Source organism: Crocodylus siamensis, chromosome 13 (assembly GCF_052110815.1).
Source record: "Crocodylus siamensis isolate JL-2025a chromosome 13, ASM5211081v1, whole genome shotgun sequence".
In the NCBI taxonomy this organism is placed as follows: Eukaryota; Metazoa; Chordata; order Crocodylia; family Crocodylidae; genus Crocodylus; species Crocodylus siamensis.
Genome location: NC_143407.1, coordinates 13,906,230 through 13,922,540, shown reverse-complemented (window position 1 = coordinate 13,922,540; position 16,311 = coordinate 13,906,230). Strand labels below are relative to the sequence as shown.

Here is a 16,311-nt window from a genome sequence, read left to right as displayed (position 1 = left end):
CGAGCGCCCGGGGGATACCCCAAACTGAACTCCCCAGCCTTCTCTCACTACCGAGTTGGAGATGATCCTGACATATTCCTCAGCATCATTGAAAGGCAAGCGCAACAGTGGAGGGTGCCCAAGGGAGATTTCATGATGTACATGGCTGCTCTGGTAGAAGGTGACATGGCAGTGGTCCTGAACAGCCTGCCCTCGGATGCAGCTGATGACTATGATGCCTTTAAAAAGGCCGTGTCTTCAAGGTTCAAGTTAGGACTGGATTATTTCTGGAAAAAATTCCGGAATATCCGCCCACAACCCGGGAAGACAATGGCTGATTTTGTGGCCCTGATGTGGGATGCACTCCTTAAATGGGCAGACGGAGCCAAGGCTGACAATAGAGAGAAGCTGCTCCATCTCACGGCACTGAATCAATTTCATTACTGCTGTCCGAGGGAGATTAAAACCCTAGTCAAGGATACGGCCCCCAAAACCGTCCAAGAGGCCGCTGAAATTGTGCATCAGCTGATGCTAAATCGTGAGGGGCCAGACAAGAAGCCTCCCTACTTTGGGAAGGAACAGAAAGTGTGCCAAAGAGCGGGGAAGGGAGGGCCAGGTCCAAAAGGGGAAAAGGGGCCGTCCCAGACCGAGCATAAGGAGGCCCCTGATTTGACCAAACCACCCAATTCAGAAAAGAGGGGGTGCTATAACTGCGGGGAGCCGGGCCACATCAAGCCCAACTGCCCAAAGCTAAGCAACAAACCTCAGCCCGTCAGACATGCAACAGCTGCAAGCAGTGAGGGGGAAGACCCGAGCCCCTCTGAAGGGTGTGCCTGTTGCTACAGGATCACAAACCCAGAGGAGGTGATGGCCCCCCACCGGATCAAGATAACGATAAATGGGAGAACCCTTATTGGGGAACTGGACACAGGTCCAGTGTGACATTAATCAATGCCAACCTTGTTTCACCTGCAGATATAATCCCTGGGAGAACACTTACCATTCAAGGGGTGGCATCCCCACCATTTGAGGTACAGGTAACCTGTCCACCCATGGAGTGGAGAGGCTGTGTGATGTGCATAGAACTGGGTGTGCTGGAAGGGGCTCCGGTCCCCATCCTGGTGGGACGGGATATTATTGATCTAGAACTCCTGCATCGGGAGGTGGACCAGGTGCCAGAGCTAGAGCCCTACCGTATTAATGCGGTGACTCATCAACAGAGCAGAAAGGCTAGAGGGGGCGAGTTAGAAACTCCCCAAGAGACAGCCACACCATTGGCTGCAGTGGGAGAGGCCCCTGAAGAGGTCAATCACACACCAGTCCCTGAGGGACCTAGTGACCCCGAGGGTGGGTTAAGTGACAGTCCCAGGGAGGTGTCTAGTCCATTAGTGGCAGAGGGAGGAGTCCAAGGAAGTCCCAGAGGGGGAAGGTGCACTCCCTGCAGGAGCACCCGAACTCCCTGCTGATTGCTTAGCCGGGCAAGGGGAGTTCAAGCAGGAGGTTCTAGAGGACCCCAGCTTGGAGGACCTCTGGCAGATGGCTCAGGAGCAAGAGACTGAGTTCACCCCAGAGCAGAGGGAACAGGTGGTCTGGGATAAAGGACTTCTCTATCGATTCTGGGCACCAAAGAACCAAGCTGAGACCTGGGAGCCACATCGCCAGATCATAGTACCTCGTAAATACAGACAACGATTGCTTTCCATGGCTCACGATTTACCGTGTGTTGGTCACATGGGCAGGGAATGGATGTGCCGTTAGCCGGAGGTGAACTTTTATTGGCCCAGAATTGCTCAGAATGTGACGGACTACTGCCGATCTTGCAAGACATGCCAGCGGACGGGCAAAAGTGGGGTCAAGAGAAAGGCTCCCCTACAGCCACTCCCTATCATTGATCAACCCTTCCAACGAGTGGGGATAGACATTGTGGGCCCTCTGAGGCATAAAACCCAGAAGAAATACATCCTGACTCTAGTGGATTTCGCAACTCGGTACCCGGAGGCAGTTGCCTTGACCTCCACCGAGGCACCTGTGGTTGTGGATGCCTCAAGACTAGGAGCTGTACTCTTACAAGAGCACTGGCTGTGGTGTACCTAAGCCAGAAGGTAATCCCTCGGGAGCAGAACCTGTCGTCTATCGAGAAGAAGTGTTTGGCAATTGTCTGGGCGCTGAACAAGCTGAGGACCTATTTATGGGGGCAGCAGTTCACCGTCCTATCAGACCATGCCCCACTGCAGTGGCTGCAGACAATGCAAAACACCAATGCCAAGCTGCAACGATGGGCCTGGCAGCTTCAAGAGTTCAGTTTCACGGTCGAACACATCAAGGGAAGCCAGAATGTGATAGCAGATGCCCTGTCACGAAAGGACTCTCAGTAGTGAGTTGGATGGACTCAGACCCGCCTGAGAGAGCTCTGGTGGGGGAGTTCCTGAATGTGCTATCATGTTTTATATGTGTTATTGTTAGGATCTGTATTATGTGTTGTGTAATTTCTCTTTAGGTGTGAAAGGCGACACTTCCAAACAAAGCATGCTTGTATCTATAGCTCTGTAAAGCTAGGTGTCAAAACTTTTAAAGGAGGGGGGGAAGTGTGGCAGGAAGCCACCTGTGTTTCTTCCCAACATCTCTGTGCTGTGACAATTTGATGAGGATGGGCCCAGCAGAGGAGACACACCTTTACCCTATCTCTTTAGATAAACTGACCTGGCTACATTCCTGAGGGAGGGGGGAAACCTGCTCCCTCTGCCTACGGGACTGGTATCACCTACCTGGGTGAGGGGCTTCTACCTGGGGGGCTAGAGTCTGCCCGGCAACTAGTGATGTATTTCAAATTGGTTGGCCAACAGCCAACAGGTGCTGGCCTCCATTGGACCGGGTGAATGAGGTCACAGGGGCTATATAAGTTAAGACTGCCCAGGAGGAGGGGGCAGCAGCCATGTGGGGGACTCAGAGAGGAGCCAAACCATCTGAAACTGGCTCTCTCCCCTATAGCCCATGAGCGAGGAACAGCCTGCCTCCAGAGGGGATCTCCAACAGCCTCGGTATGATGCTTGTGAATAAGTTACCTGAGATCTGGTTCGATATCTAGCTGGCAGTAACTCAGATGCATGATCAAAAGGCTACCTCAGCCACACTGTTTTGCTCTATGGGATTTCTATGATACTGCTCTATCTTGTACCCTATTTTCACCCTACCCCTGTAATCAATAAAGTTCTCCTTTGTGACCGGTGTGGGAGACTTATTGAGGGGTGGGTCTGAATTATGCTTAAGAGGCCCCTTAGGTCTGTGAACTAAGGGAGACTTGCCTTTTCAGCCCCCGATTTGGGGAAGTGCCCCAAGTGCCTGTGCTGGGTTGAGTACCCGTAGGACTATTAGGCCTGTGTTTCCCTGAGGACACGGGGCCAAGAGAGTCCCTTCTTGGGGTGGTGGCAGCTTACGTTACCCCCAGGCTAGCGAGTGTGCTCCAGGAAGGGGGTCAGCCGGACATGAGGCGCCCCCAGGGAGGCACCTGGAGCCTGGAAGGTGGTTGGGCGCAGTGAGGTGGGTGGCTCAACGCAGGAGCACCCCCTACTGGCCCGCCACATAAGGAACTGGGTGATACGTGTGTATGAAAGCACATATGTATATGCATCTAGTCTGAAGGATGAACTCTAAGGAGGACATTCATGCCCTGCATGCATCCTGTTAAGTCCAGAGCCCAGTGCCTTGTTCTGCACCCATACGAGATCTCACCTTCGACTTCATGCCCACATGAGAACTTTGCCCCACCTTTGAGCTCCCAGTTGTTTTTAGCCATGTCAGCCCTGACCTGGGCCTCAGCAATTTCTGATTGCTTTTTTTTAAGAGCAAGGATCAAACATACAGTTGTAGGCACAGACTTGCTCTTGATTTATATTATAACAAACACTGTTTTGTTATTGCAGGGTTGTTCAAGAGGGCAGGGCTGCTACTGTTAATTATATGTATGGCACATGATGTTACGAAGGTTTTGAGACAAAGACCTACTAGATCAGTCAAGTCTGTTGCCTTGCAAATGAGGTACAGAGTCCCCTGAGAGGGGACATGTCAGGTATTAAACCCAAGCTGCAGCCAAAGGCCTTGGAGAGACACAAGTTTCTATGTAAAGAATGGCATGACCTTTGCCGCCAAATTTAAAGTGGAACAAATTGCAGGCCCCTTGGTTTTGGCCTTGCACCTTTTCACAGCTGCTCCCCATTTGGAGAGGGCTCGTTCACCAGGTTGCAAGCAATGACCAGCAATTAGCTCTCACCTCCCAGGTTTGCCCTGCAGGGCAGTTGTGTTTGGCTTCTTTAACAGGGTCTCCCAGGAGGGGGCAGTGTAGGTAATGGTGAGGACCAGATGCTCCACACCTTTTACTGACTTCTCATTTCTGCAAGAGTGAACAGGGCCCTAAACCCTTTGGTACCTTCAGAATCCGGGGAGTGCTTGAGAAGTTCACTTGAAAGATGCCACAGAAGGACACAGGATTCATTAACGTGAGGATTTCTTTCATCCTGCTTTATGCACTCATGTCGCCAGGCAGAGCTAAGAGGGAATTTCTCCTGGCCATACTAGGTCTGAGATGCCTTCCAAAAGGGCATCTCTTTCCTCCTCCGAGAATGGGTGCTGCACAGAGACTGTTTCGGGGGGGAGTGTTTTATTCTGTGCAAGCCGCCAATAATGACTGATCAGAGCTTCTGTCTTTCTTCTCCCATAGTGATCTGAGCATGAACAACATTAGCGAACTGCAGCCCAACACTTTTCATCATATGCGTTTCCTGGGGGAGCTGTAAGTATGGTGTTATTACACACAGCATAACGTGTTCTGGGGTGATATGATGTGCAGGGTGGAGGGGGGATGGATTACAAAGGAAACCAAAGTGGCATCAGTGAGGAGCAGAGAGAAATCAGGTCAGAAGGAGCTGCATTTTTTTCCCTTCATGGAAATCAGGAGTAATTCCCCTGGCATCAGTCATTGTAAAAGATGCAAGATCAGCAGAGCAGAATCAGAGACACTATGTGTGCCTATCCTAACCCAAAGAAAAGCAGCCCACACACAACTCTGCTCACCTTGCTGTCCGTACACATCCCCTCACCGCCCTTTGCTTTCTGGATTTCCTATCAGTTTGAAATTTAGAATGGCAGCACGGGGACAGGAGTGCAGGTCAGGACCTCTGAGACTGAGGCTGAGGCAATGTAGACATCTGAACCCAGGAAAAATCCTAGGCTGCATTGAAGGTGGTGAGATCCTGCTGTAAAAATGCAAATTGCCCTTTCCTACTCGCCCAGCTATAGCAATGCTGTCAGAAAAATAACACCATGAGGCCAGGAGTGGATGAAGCCAAGCAACGTGTTCTGCAAGTTAAACCCTTTTCAAAGGGCTAGCATAGAAGCCATGTACATCACAGGTAAACCCTGAAAATAGGGTTTTAATGGCGTAGCCCGTTGCCCAAGTTGAATGTCACTCTCTAAGGATAATTCCTTGCAGCACCTGGAGGGCTTGCCCCTGCTATGGCTACTTGTACCATGCTTAATCTTAGAGCTGGGCAGAGAATTTCAACAGAATATATTTTCATTGGAAAAGACACTTTTAATAAAATTGAAGCACTTTTATATTAGACTGAGATATTCATTGTCATACTGGTTTTGTATATATTACATTTAATGTATAGGATATGTTGTTATTAATATTTTACTCTAATAGAAAAGTCCAAAGAAGATGTTTTGATGCTTCTGAAATACAACTTTTTTATTCATTCAACTTTTTAATTTCACAGGAAATTTTGAAATATTGAATTTTTTACATGTCCCCTCCCTACCCCCAAATATTGGGATTTCCCAAAGAACAGGAATTCACATGCCCCTGAATTTGGTGTGTTTATATAGGGTCGAATTTACACACACACAGGGGCATATACGCTGCTGGGCAAGCAGCATTACCTAAAGGTTAAAGCATCAGAGAAGCCCACAAACCAATACCTTTCATTTATTTTTTTCGAAATGTCATGATCTTCAAAACAGTGCAGCAGTTCTTTAGAAAGGACTCACAGCTGTTCACTCCTGGAGTTAGTGAGAATAAGGAAAGAGGCAGCTGAAAAGGTTCATGGATCCCTACAGATTTTTAAAGCCAGAAGGGATTTTTTTATGATCATCTAATTGACCATCCTGCATAATAGAGGCTTAAGAACCTCACTCATGGATATCTGCATCCAGACCATAACCTTTACTGAGCAAGAGCAGAGCTTGGAAAAAGACACACTCAGTCTGGACTGAAACTGCCGTTGGTAATTGGGCATCTGATAGTTAAAAATGTCTGCCTGATTTCCCGCATCAGTTTGTCTGCTTTGACTTCTAGTCATCAGATATGTATATGCCTTTGCCTGTTTAACTTAAATGCCCTCCAATATCAGAAATCATCTCACCCTGCAGAACTCTATCGACCATGCCAAAATCATGCTGATACTGTAACCACGTGGGGAACTTAAAGACACTGAGTTTCTCAGGTTTCTTACTGGAAGACAGATTTTTCAGGCCTTGTATTAGTTTTGCAGCTCTTTGCCTTGGGGTTTTCCTTGTCCTATTTAAAATGTGGACACAATATTTTATTATGTCCTAACAGGATGACTTCTCTTACTCAGCCTCCTCCTGTACACAGTTGCTGGCTGCCTCACTGCAAATGATTATAACCTGATTGCATGTTATAAGCAAACAGAATATAGTCGTAACGGGGAATATATGAATATGTTTAACTTTTAGAAGGGGCCAATTTCCCATGGCCAAAAATAATTCTGCGCGAAAGAAATTGGGAGGAAAAAATTAAACAGGAAAATATGAAAAGTAATTGGAAGTTGTTTAAGAACATTTTGCTGGGTGTTTCGAAAGATCACAGTTCCTCATTCAGGGAAACATATACTTGGATTTAAAAAACATCCCAGTTAAAAGTGGAAGAAGAATTGGCAATTTTACACACACGCATGTGCATGCACGCATACATGCACACACACGCACGTGTGCACACGCACACCCCTAATACTACTGATAAATTCTCCTGTTTTCCCACTTGTTTTACAAACCTTCCATGTACTCAGTGTGACAATGAAGATTATCCAGGGTGCAGATTGCGCTGGCTCAAAAGGAGCTGCAGCCCCAGGAAAAATGCCTAAAGAACAAGAGGGGGCAGCAAAGGGCACACATCTTAATTTTTGCTTGGAGGGTGGGGGAGAAACTAATTGGCTGCCTGCCCTAACGAGCCCTGCCCCCCAATCAGGAGAGGAGCAACTAGTCAAAGAGGCAGAGCTCCCCCCTTTCTTGATGAAAGCGCTGAAGTACTTAGAGCAGGTCTGCTTCCCCTTCTAGAAATACGCTGCCTGAAAGAAGAGATCCCTATTACTGCCTGCCCAGCGAGGCCTGGTAGAGGGGGGTCAGAGGCAGAACAGATGGGGCAGAAGGACAGGATTTATCTGGAGGCTGGGGATGAATTTATAACTAATAATGGGATTGGATGGGGTGTATTCCTGGGGGGCTGAGAAAATAGATGTGGGGCAGAATGACTGAGGGTTGATTATAGACCTTGGCTCCCAGCGTGCAACAGGGCTGATTGTGTGGTTTTAGTAATAGGTTAGACAAGGACTTGCATGGAATATTTTGGATAGAGATGATCATGCCTCAGGCAGGAAGGAGGGCTGGATGTCCTCCAGATGTCCCTTCCATCCCTATTTTTCTGTGCTTCTACAATTCTCTGATCTTCAGACCACTTTAAAATCTAGGATCATCCATCCTGTTTGGACAGTGGAGAATTCTCTTGGGCACGCTTGATATCTTTGGGACCTGTGGTGAACTTCCACCCGCATTTTGGTGGTCAAACCAAAATATTATAAAAATAAAATGAAGTCTAGTTGAACTGAAAGAGAATTTTTTCAGGCTTTGCAGCCAGATGAGAGAGAAAATTGAAAAATTTTGTTTTGGGTCAACCCCAGATGTTTCATTTGGGCTGAAACAAAATATTCATTAGAAGATTATTTACCCCTTTGGTTTAACTCCCCATCTCCCCACCCAACAAGTCCTTTTTCATTCAAAATAGTTAATTGAAAATTCTGGTTTGAAATGGAAAGGAGCTTTAAAAATACCTAAATAAAATGCTTGTAGATTTTAGATTTCTTTTTCTCCCAATTTTGGATGTGAATTTGGCCTGAATTTTGAGTGGTTTTATGCTCTGTTTTTTATCAGCTTTATGATGTGTGTGGGGGCAATGTCACGTGGGCTAAGATCAAGTGTAATAATATATTTACCGATATCCCTAGCAGCTGCCACCTGACTCCATGGCTTTTGGATGCACCTATTTGTCTTGTCTCCTGGTTCTCTTCCCTCTAATGGTCACAGACAGCCCATCCTCTTCTCCCTCCACCCATGTAACATGCCCTCTGACTGCTCTTCTTGCTCACTGTGTTCTGCTCATTTCTAATTTCTCCTGTGTCTCGGTGCCGGTTTCTTCCCTTGTTGGCTTTCTGGTGACTCTGCTTTAAGCAGCTGGTCACATTGAGGCTTTATGGCTGCCCAGGAAAGGATTACACATCTTAAAGTCTTGAACCAACACCTCCTTGGTGATGTTTCTTCATTTTTAATGTGTGGTTGGAGTGTTGTTCAAGAAATGGTCCAAGAAATGTGTGAGAGGCAAGGATTTTACATGATATTTTCAAGTCTAAACTTGGGCCTGAAGAAGGGCACTTGATGCCTGAAGCTCCCAATTGTACAGCTGGTCCAATAAAAAATACCACTAAAAATCCTCACCTCTCATTCATTTTTAATGACAATCTCTTCTTAGCCAACCGTTTATTGCACACGGGGACTCCATTCCTACAGCCAGAGGCCTGCAAGCGTGTCCCCTGCAGGAAGTCTCATTAGAGCCATTGAGACTGACATGGATACACAAGGGCCAGTGTGTGTGGAACAGCATTGCCAGGGTGACCTGAGGCTATTTCTGAGGTTTGATGGGAAGGAAACGAATGATGGGAGGGAAAGTGCTGGGCGACATAGGAAGAGGAAAAGGAACATGGGGATAGGAAGGCAGAGCCAGAGAATGAGCACAAAAGACTAAAAAAGAGGGGCAGGACATAGGTGGAACAACCAATGGAGCAGTGCAACAAATTCTGAATAAAAACATCCAGTATCTTAATTCTAGGTGAGTGACTGATGACATTAGGAGGCTACTGATGATGTGATGAGGCTCAGGAAGTCTCGTGTACTGCTGTGTCCATGAGATACAGCCCACAGGATTACTGGCTGAAGTACATGGGACCCAATGGGAGGGCCACATGGAAGTACTTTAGCTCCAACGACACGACATTTTGAGTTCTGCTGCACTGGCTGACCCGCTTTTTAAGCTGCAGCGGACTACGCTCATTTGCACAGTGGTGACGTATCTCCAGCTGCGCTGTCCTCCAGAGCAGGGCGGCTTGTTGCATCGGGCTGTGCTGCTCATTTTGGTTGCACTGTGGAGCAGCGTGTTACACTTCCCTGCATCAGTGCATTTGGCCACCGTGGAGCACGGAGGCTGCTGCATGAGGTGGGCCTGCAGCAGGAGACCAGGTTTGGCTGCTGTCCGTGGTGGTGCTGGAGTTGCGTTCAGCCTGTACGGCGGAGTAGCTTGCCAGGTTCTCACGCATCGTCCCACCTTCTCCCTGTGACTCAAATTGTATCAGGAAGCAGCAGAGTGATCATTTATCACCAGCAATCAAAGATGGCTTTGTGGCCGTGGCACTGGCCTGGGAGTCGGGAATTCTCTTCCTGACTCAGCTGTTGCTCACTGTGTGGTCTTGGGCAATTCATGTTCCCTTTTCATGCCTCAGTTTCCCTGCCAGTAAAAGCCAAGGGTAATGACTCAGGTGTGCCGTGAGCCAAAGCTCATTAATGTTTCACTGTGAACCCATCAGAACAAAGGTGTTATAAGCACAATCAGTGCCACAGCCCCAGGGAGCTTCCAGGGAGAGCAGATGCACCAATTCATCTGACTTTGAAGAAGCACCATATCCGGGGACTCCCCTCTGAGGAGGGGCTCCCTGACAGCTGTCTGTCAGCAGGGACTGCATTCCTGGCTCCTCGTGCTTCCTCCCTGCCTCCAGCCTTGGAGGGAGAGAGAGGGAAACTGTATTCAAAGCTGACAGCAGAGCGGCTCCGAGGGGGAAAGGCACAATAGCCGCGGAGGCACCCAAGAAGACTATGCCAGTTCCCTCAGGAAGGGGGTGTTCAGAGCTGGGACCAGACACTCATAGGAAACAGTTTAGAAAATAGTCTTCCTTTCTTTCTAGCTTTGTCTTTCTAGCTTTGTCTTGCTTGCTTGCTTTCCCTTCTCAGGAAAGATTGTTTAAAGGAGCTAATAAATTCTAGTTAATGAACCCTGAAAAACCAGAGCCGGGAGCCAAGAGAAACAAGGGCAATCAGTACAGAAGGAATAGAAAGAGGATCTTGAAAGTCGGCTTGGGAATAACAACATGTTGAAATGTGTTTGACTCATTGTTACTGTGCTTTGAATCCAAACACAAGCCCTTGGTGCCAGGAGAAGGGAGTGTGATGGAGGGCAGGTGTTCTGTGCTGTTTGCCTCTCTCTTGCTTCAAGGTACACATGGCAAGATCAGCCCCTGTCCCAGCTGCTGGCTGGTACACTTGCCAGTACACTGCCTGCTGGGGCGGGGGGCAGTTATTATAGGGACTTGCAGTTTATGTGCTTGTGTTTCAGTAACACCGGAAGCACCTGTCAGGAGCCCGGTCCATACTGTGCTCTTTGATTTACAAACAGGCCAGAAAAGGGTGTCCCTCTCCCAGACAGCTCCTTTACAGCAAGAATGAAGTTAGAGAAGGGCAGGCTACAAGAAACAGGACAGGGGAGGTGGAGAGGGGTATATGACAATCAGAAGAGGCAATAAATGTACACTAAGCGCTGTCAGTAGCAGTCGCCTCCTAACAGGGTGGGGGCTGCTGCCCCCATTGATGTCTAGGGTGGCCATCATAAAGGACAGTCCAGTTGTCCTCTGTCCTCTATTGATATAAAACCTGATGCCTTTAAGTCCTCTATTTTTCTCTTGGGGACAGAGTAACAGAAAACCGGAATGTCCCCTATGATGACCACCCTACTGATGTCTGTAGTCGGCAGATCTCTGGTGTCATTGGAGGCATTGAGACTGTCCCCTCTTTTGACATGCACATGGAGTGTCCTCCCCTCTCCCCTCTTGTGAAAGGGATAATTCACCCCATTTCACTAGCTTACGAGGCAGGAGCAGGGACCAAGCACCAGCTCTGTGAGAACAGCTCTAGAACGAGTCAGTGGCACTACTACTGCTGAAACGCACTGTGGCCCACGGAGATTTCTGTGATGTTGCAGTACAGTGTGATGAGGCATTGACAGTTCTGAGATAACATTGCTGCCTTGTGGGGCACAGGTATGTATATCTGAGCCTTAACACCCGGGGCACAAATGTGCCGACATTGCTTTGCGTGGCACGCCATTTGTGAGAGGCATCTGTGCTCTAAGGTGGCACTGACATATCTGTCTGTGGTGCTTAGTGCTGTGCTATGCAACATTGACCTTTCTCGGTCCTAAACTGTGCCTGACAAGGGATTGATCCTTCTGTGATGTAGCAGCACTACCCTAAATGAGCACCAGCTTTTCTGTGGCATAGCAGTGACATGTTGTAGAGCACTGATATATGTGTGGCATGTTGGCTCTACATTATAGGGCACTGATATATATATAAGTGACAGTCACTGGGGCTAGAGGACACAGGTCTTGCTGTGACAGCTGCTCTGTATTATGGGGCATTTGCATTTCTGGGATAGAGTGGATCATAGGTGGCTGGTAGGAGGTGCACAGGGGTGCAGGTGCCCCCCCAATGGCTGACACCACTGCTGTTGGTAGGGCTGGTGCCCCCCTGACAGGACCACCGCTGTCATCAGCTTCTGCAAGTGCCCCCCCAGATTCAGGAGGCAGTAGGCTAATTTTCTGCAGTGTAAAGTGTCACAGTCTACATGCGTGATGGTATCAGACTGCAGCAACTAATTTTTGCTGCTGTAAGATAGTACTGTTGGGGACGAGTAATATCTTATGGCAGCAAAAATAACTGCACCTAAATGTGTGTGTAAATGCCTGCCTGCTGTTTAGCCACATGGCTCCACTCTTTGGGCGCTCTCATGCTCCAGCCAGCCCCTCTGCTGCCCAAAGCCATGACCCAGAGCCCAGGGCTGACCCCTGAGCCTGCTGCCAGCCTGGGGTTGCTCTGCCCTGGTTCAAACTTCTGCAGTCCCAGGCACACATGTAGATGATGTGCCCAGGAGCTATTAACTCTGGTGCAAACTGTACTGGAGTTTATTGCATCACACTAATTGAATGTGTAGATGCACTCAGTGCTGCTACATTATTGACTTTAGGGATTTCTGTGACATAGCCAGACTGTCGTTCAGGCTTGTGACATCTCTGCCCCATATATTAGAAACCAGAGTATATTATAAAGTACAAGTACAGTGTAATCATGTTTTACATTTCCCTCTCTTTAGAGAGTAGTGCTATTCCTATGCGTTTTGATAGTGCCTAGCCCCTCTCCTGTTCTTCAGTACAAGAGAAATTTCCTATTGTTATTTAACTACACAGGGATTTACATTGGCTGCAGCATTTTTACCCACAGTGCCGTGTTGTGCGGTGCAAATCTGGAGGATGGGACAGCTGGGAAGGGTTGAGTTTCACAAAAGCATTAGGGAACATATGCATCTTTTCTTTTCCTTCCCAGGGAAAAAAATGAAGTTGAAATTGTACAGGGTTTGGACTGTGAGGCCCAGATCCTGCTTTGTCTACTGAACTTCAAAGCCTAAGCAACCACTTGTCTAAAAAGTATGCCTCTTACTTCAGGAGTGCAATCCTGTTCTGCCTGGGGAGACACAAAGCTCCTCTCCCATTCTGCTGTCAATGGACACCCTTAGGCACCTCCAGAGCATGTATGCACTGAGCAAGGAGTCACTTGCAGGCAGCCAATTAAGAGATGGTGGCTCAGAAGTGAACTCCTGCCCCTCGGGGCTCACATTATGTGCCTCCATCATCTCAGGATTCAAACCGAGAGGAGGACCCACACGCAGGTTGCCCGACAGCCTAGGGGTTAGAGCATTGCCCAAAAAAATAGAAGACATGAATTCTAGATCCTCCTCAGCCAGATGGGGTTTAAACCCACATCACCCTCTTCCCAGGACTGTACCCCAACCACCAAGCTGTTGAACAAGCTAGTCTGAGGCCTCCTTTTGTGTCAAAGGTGAGGCACTGAGCAGAAATAAGTGCAAAATGCATTGGAGTCTGCAGTGGAGGTAGGCAGGTGTTCTGGTGGGAGGGGAGAGCCTTGGGTTCTGCTCCCAGTGGACCCAGTGGGGTTTATGTATTTTGCTTCAACCACTCATTGATAAAATGCATTAACAGTAGTGGTGGCAATATCCTGGATATACCTGTGGTACTTTTAATTAAGCTCAGGCCCCAAGAGCAGTGCTGCCTTGGCACCATGGAGTTTACAGCATGCTGGCAAGCCTAGCCTGCAGCCTGGGCAGGTACTCAGGCACTTTAGCTATGGGAGCATACAGGTCTTGCCTACCCTGTGGCAAGGAGTCTGAGCTCACCCCAACCACAGCCACCCTCTGAACCCATATGAGGCTACTCTGATCCCGTCCCTCTGCACTTGCTCTTGAGCCCTTGGTCTCTGGTGGGTCTGAAAGCAGCCACTGGAGATGAACCTTGCTGGCAAATGGCCAGGTTCAGAGCATGTCTGCATGCGTGGGTGGGTATGGTAGCGGGACACATGGCCAGTGCAATGTAGACAAGCCACAGGTGCATGAAGGAGACTTCCCCATGTGCAGACTGGGATGCGTTAGGGCTGAAAAAGTTTGGCTTCCTTTTGGGATTCCAGGTGGTAGGGCTGTGCGAAGCTTCGGGTGGTGATTCGATTCGGAGGAGATTCGGCCCGATTCGGTGGCCGAATCTCTGAATACAAATTGAATCAGGGGACCAATTTAAAGGTCCAAATCGATTCAGAGCTCTCCGAATCTTTGGCAAAGATTCAGAGGGCTTTGATGATTTGGGCAGTCCCCAGTGGCTGCAGCAGGGAGCTGCAGTCACTCTGAGCCGGTAAGTACTAGGGGTGGGAGAGGGGACAATGGGGGGGTCCCCTGCCAGCCCCCACAACCTCCGCCTGCTCCCCCAGACCCCCATGGCTGCCCTGCCTGCCCCAGCCTGGTACTTTAAAAAAAAGGCCCGGTGCTCACCGGGTACTGCCAGACGGGGGGTGATCCCCGCTGCCCTGCACTGCCCCACGCTGCATGGCAGGCTCTTCTCGAGCCCCCCAGCACCCCCACGGCTGCCCCGACTACCAGGGCTCTGGTCCTTTAAGAAAAATAAAAGCTGAGAAAAGCCCCAGGACTTTCTACTCCTGGTGCAGCCTTGGGGCTCCAGGGGCTTGTGCAGAGCCCCCAACATGGCGTGGGACAGTGGGGATGGCCCCCTCCAGCAGGAGTGGTGAATCCCAGGGTTTCTTCAAGGGTTTTTTTTTCCTTAAAGGGCTGGAGCTGGCCCACGTAGGAACCCATAAGGGTGCTGGAAGGGGAGGGGGCTCGTACAGAGCCCCCCATGCAGCAGGGGGCACTAGGGATGGCCCCCCGCCCAGCAGCACCTGCTGAGCCGGGGCTTTTTTCCCCCCAAGTGCTGGGAGCTGGGGCGGGCGGGGCAGCCATTGCCGGGCTGGGAGAGGGGCGGGGGATAGGCCAAATTGAATCACTGTGCCCCGAATCAGCCGAATCTGAATCCAAAGCAAATACTAGCCACTTCGCCCAGGCTTACCAGGTAGTGTTGTTCCCTTAACAACATTGTTTGCGCTGCCCAAATTAATCTGGGGGGAAAGATAATTTCACCCCCTTAGCATTGTCCAGAAATGGGAGGATGCATGGGTAGCTTGAAGCATCACCCTACCCTGTGACATGGGCCGTGTGCCACAGTACTATAACCAGGGGTGGGTGAGCGTTGCTCCAGCCTCAGCAGCATCCTAGAGAGGGCACAAGGATGGCAACTGCTGCTGCTGTCCCAGCCATCACAACTGCCAACCTGGCTGGTGCCCTTAGACCAGCTGCTGCCACCATTCAAAGTGCAAAACTCCCTAGTTATACCTCTGCAGTGTGGCACAAGCCTCAGCTCCACCGCAGGGCACAGGAGCATTGGTGCAAGTGAAAACCAGGCCTCTAGAGCAGCTCATGGGGTTTTTTTTTTAATAAAAACTTGTGTCATAACATGTCAAATTATTGAAACTGAGACTTTTGAGCGCCTGGGTTGGTTTTAATACATTTCCTAGTTGGAAAAAAAATGTCAGAGCTGTGGAAATGGCTCCTCTTAACATTTTCAAAATAAAAAAGTTTATTTTTGATTCAAGGTGACTATTTTAATTTAACTAAAAGTTAACTAGGTGTTAAATTTTAAGTTACTTTATAGTAAAAAAACAAAAAATTTCAAACCCCAAACAAAATGCTTCCCAATTGCAGAAAGAAAATGACTGAATTGGTCCCAATCCAGAATTATTTTGGGATTATCTTTGAGATGTTCCCCTGCTGTCTCCCTTCAGGGCAGGGGCATTTTTTGAAATGGCAATTCTTCTTGCAGGACAGGAAAAACGTTTCTTACCCAGCTCTGCAGAGTGAACATTTCAACAAAGGTCTATCCCAACTGAATGTTTCCATTCTTTGAGGATATGAATAGATGTTGCATTTGTCCCGGGACCAGCTGTGCCTGTATTTGTCCCAGAACAGAAAAAGGGTGGGATTGGCGTGTACACACATTGCCTTTCCAATCTGGCTTTAGTCAGCGACTGAATGCACTGCTGCTTTTCTGCCAGTGGGTGGCTGATGACAGCATGCAGCCCAGCATGCTTTGTGCTACTCAAGTGTCCCTGGGTTCCCTGGGATTCCCTAGCACCGAGCAACGTGCCCATTGGGTGTTTGTCTCACTAAGAGTGGATGCCGAAATTGTTGCGAGTGGGACTTGGTGGGATTCACCGTGCAACTTGTGTCTCAATCTATGTGCCCACTGCAACCTGCAGCTGCCATTGCCACCTAACCACCACCAGCCAGTCCACTGAATGGATCTGTATGTGGTGCTTGCCCTGCAGACCATGCTGGCCCAGTGCTGGGAGCCTGCATGCGAGATTGCAAACAGATACCTATTACAGGACCATGAATCAGAAGCATCGCTACAGATTTTGAAGGAGCTGATCCTATCAGAGAACTTGACAGCTTATAAAAGAAGGGGATGAAGGGAATGCACTTAGTGTCCTG

The 16,311-nt window shown here is 48.9% G+C and overlaps 1 protein-coding gene across 1 annotated transcript in view; it reads left to right on the top strand.

Annotated features, from left to right (window-relative positions):
• Positions 1-16,311, top strand: part of LGR6 (leucine rich repeat containing G protein-coupled receptor 6) — a 216,498-nt gene that overhangs the window by 63,427 nt on the left and 136,760 nt on the right. The window contains exon 2 of the mRNA XM_090025815.1: positions 4,694-4,765. Coding sequence (XP_089881941.1) covers positions 4,694-4,765 — 72 coding nt within the window. The remainder of the gene's footprint in view (positions 1-4,693; positions 4,766-16,311) is intronic.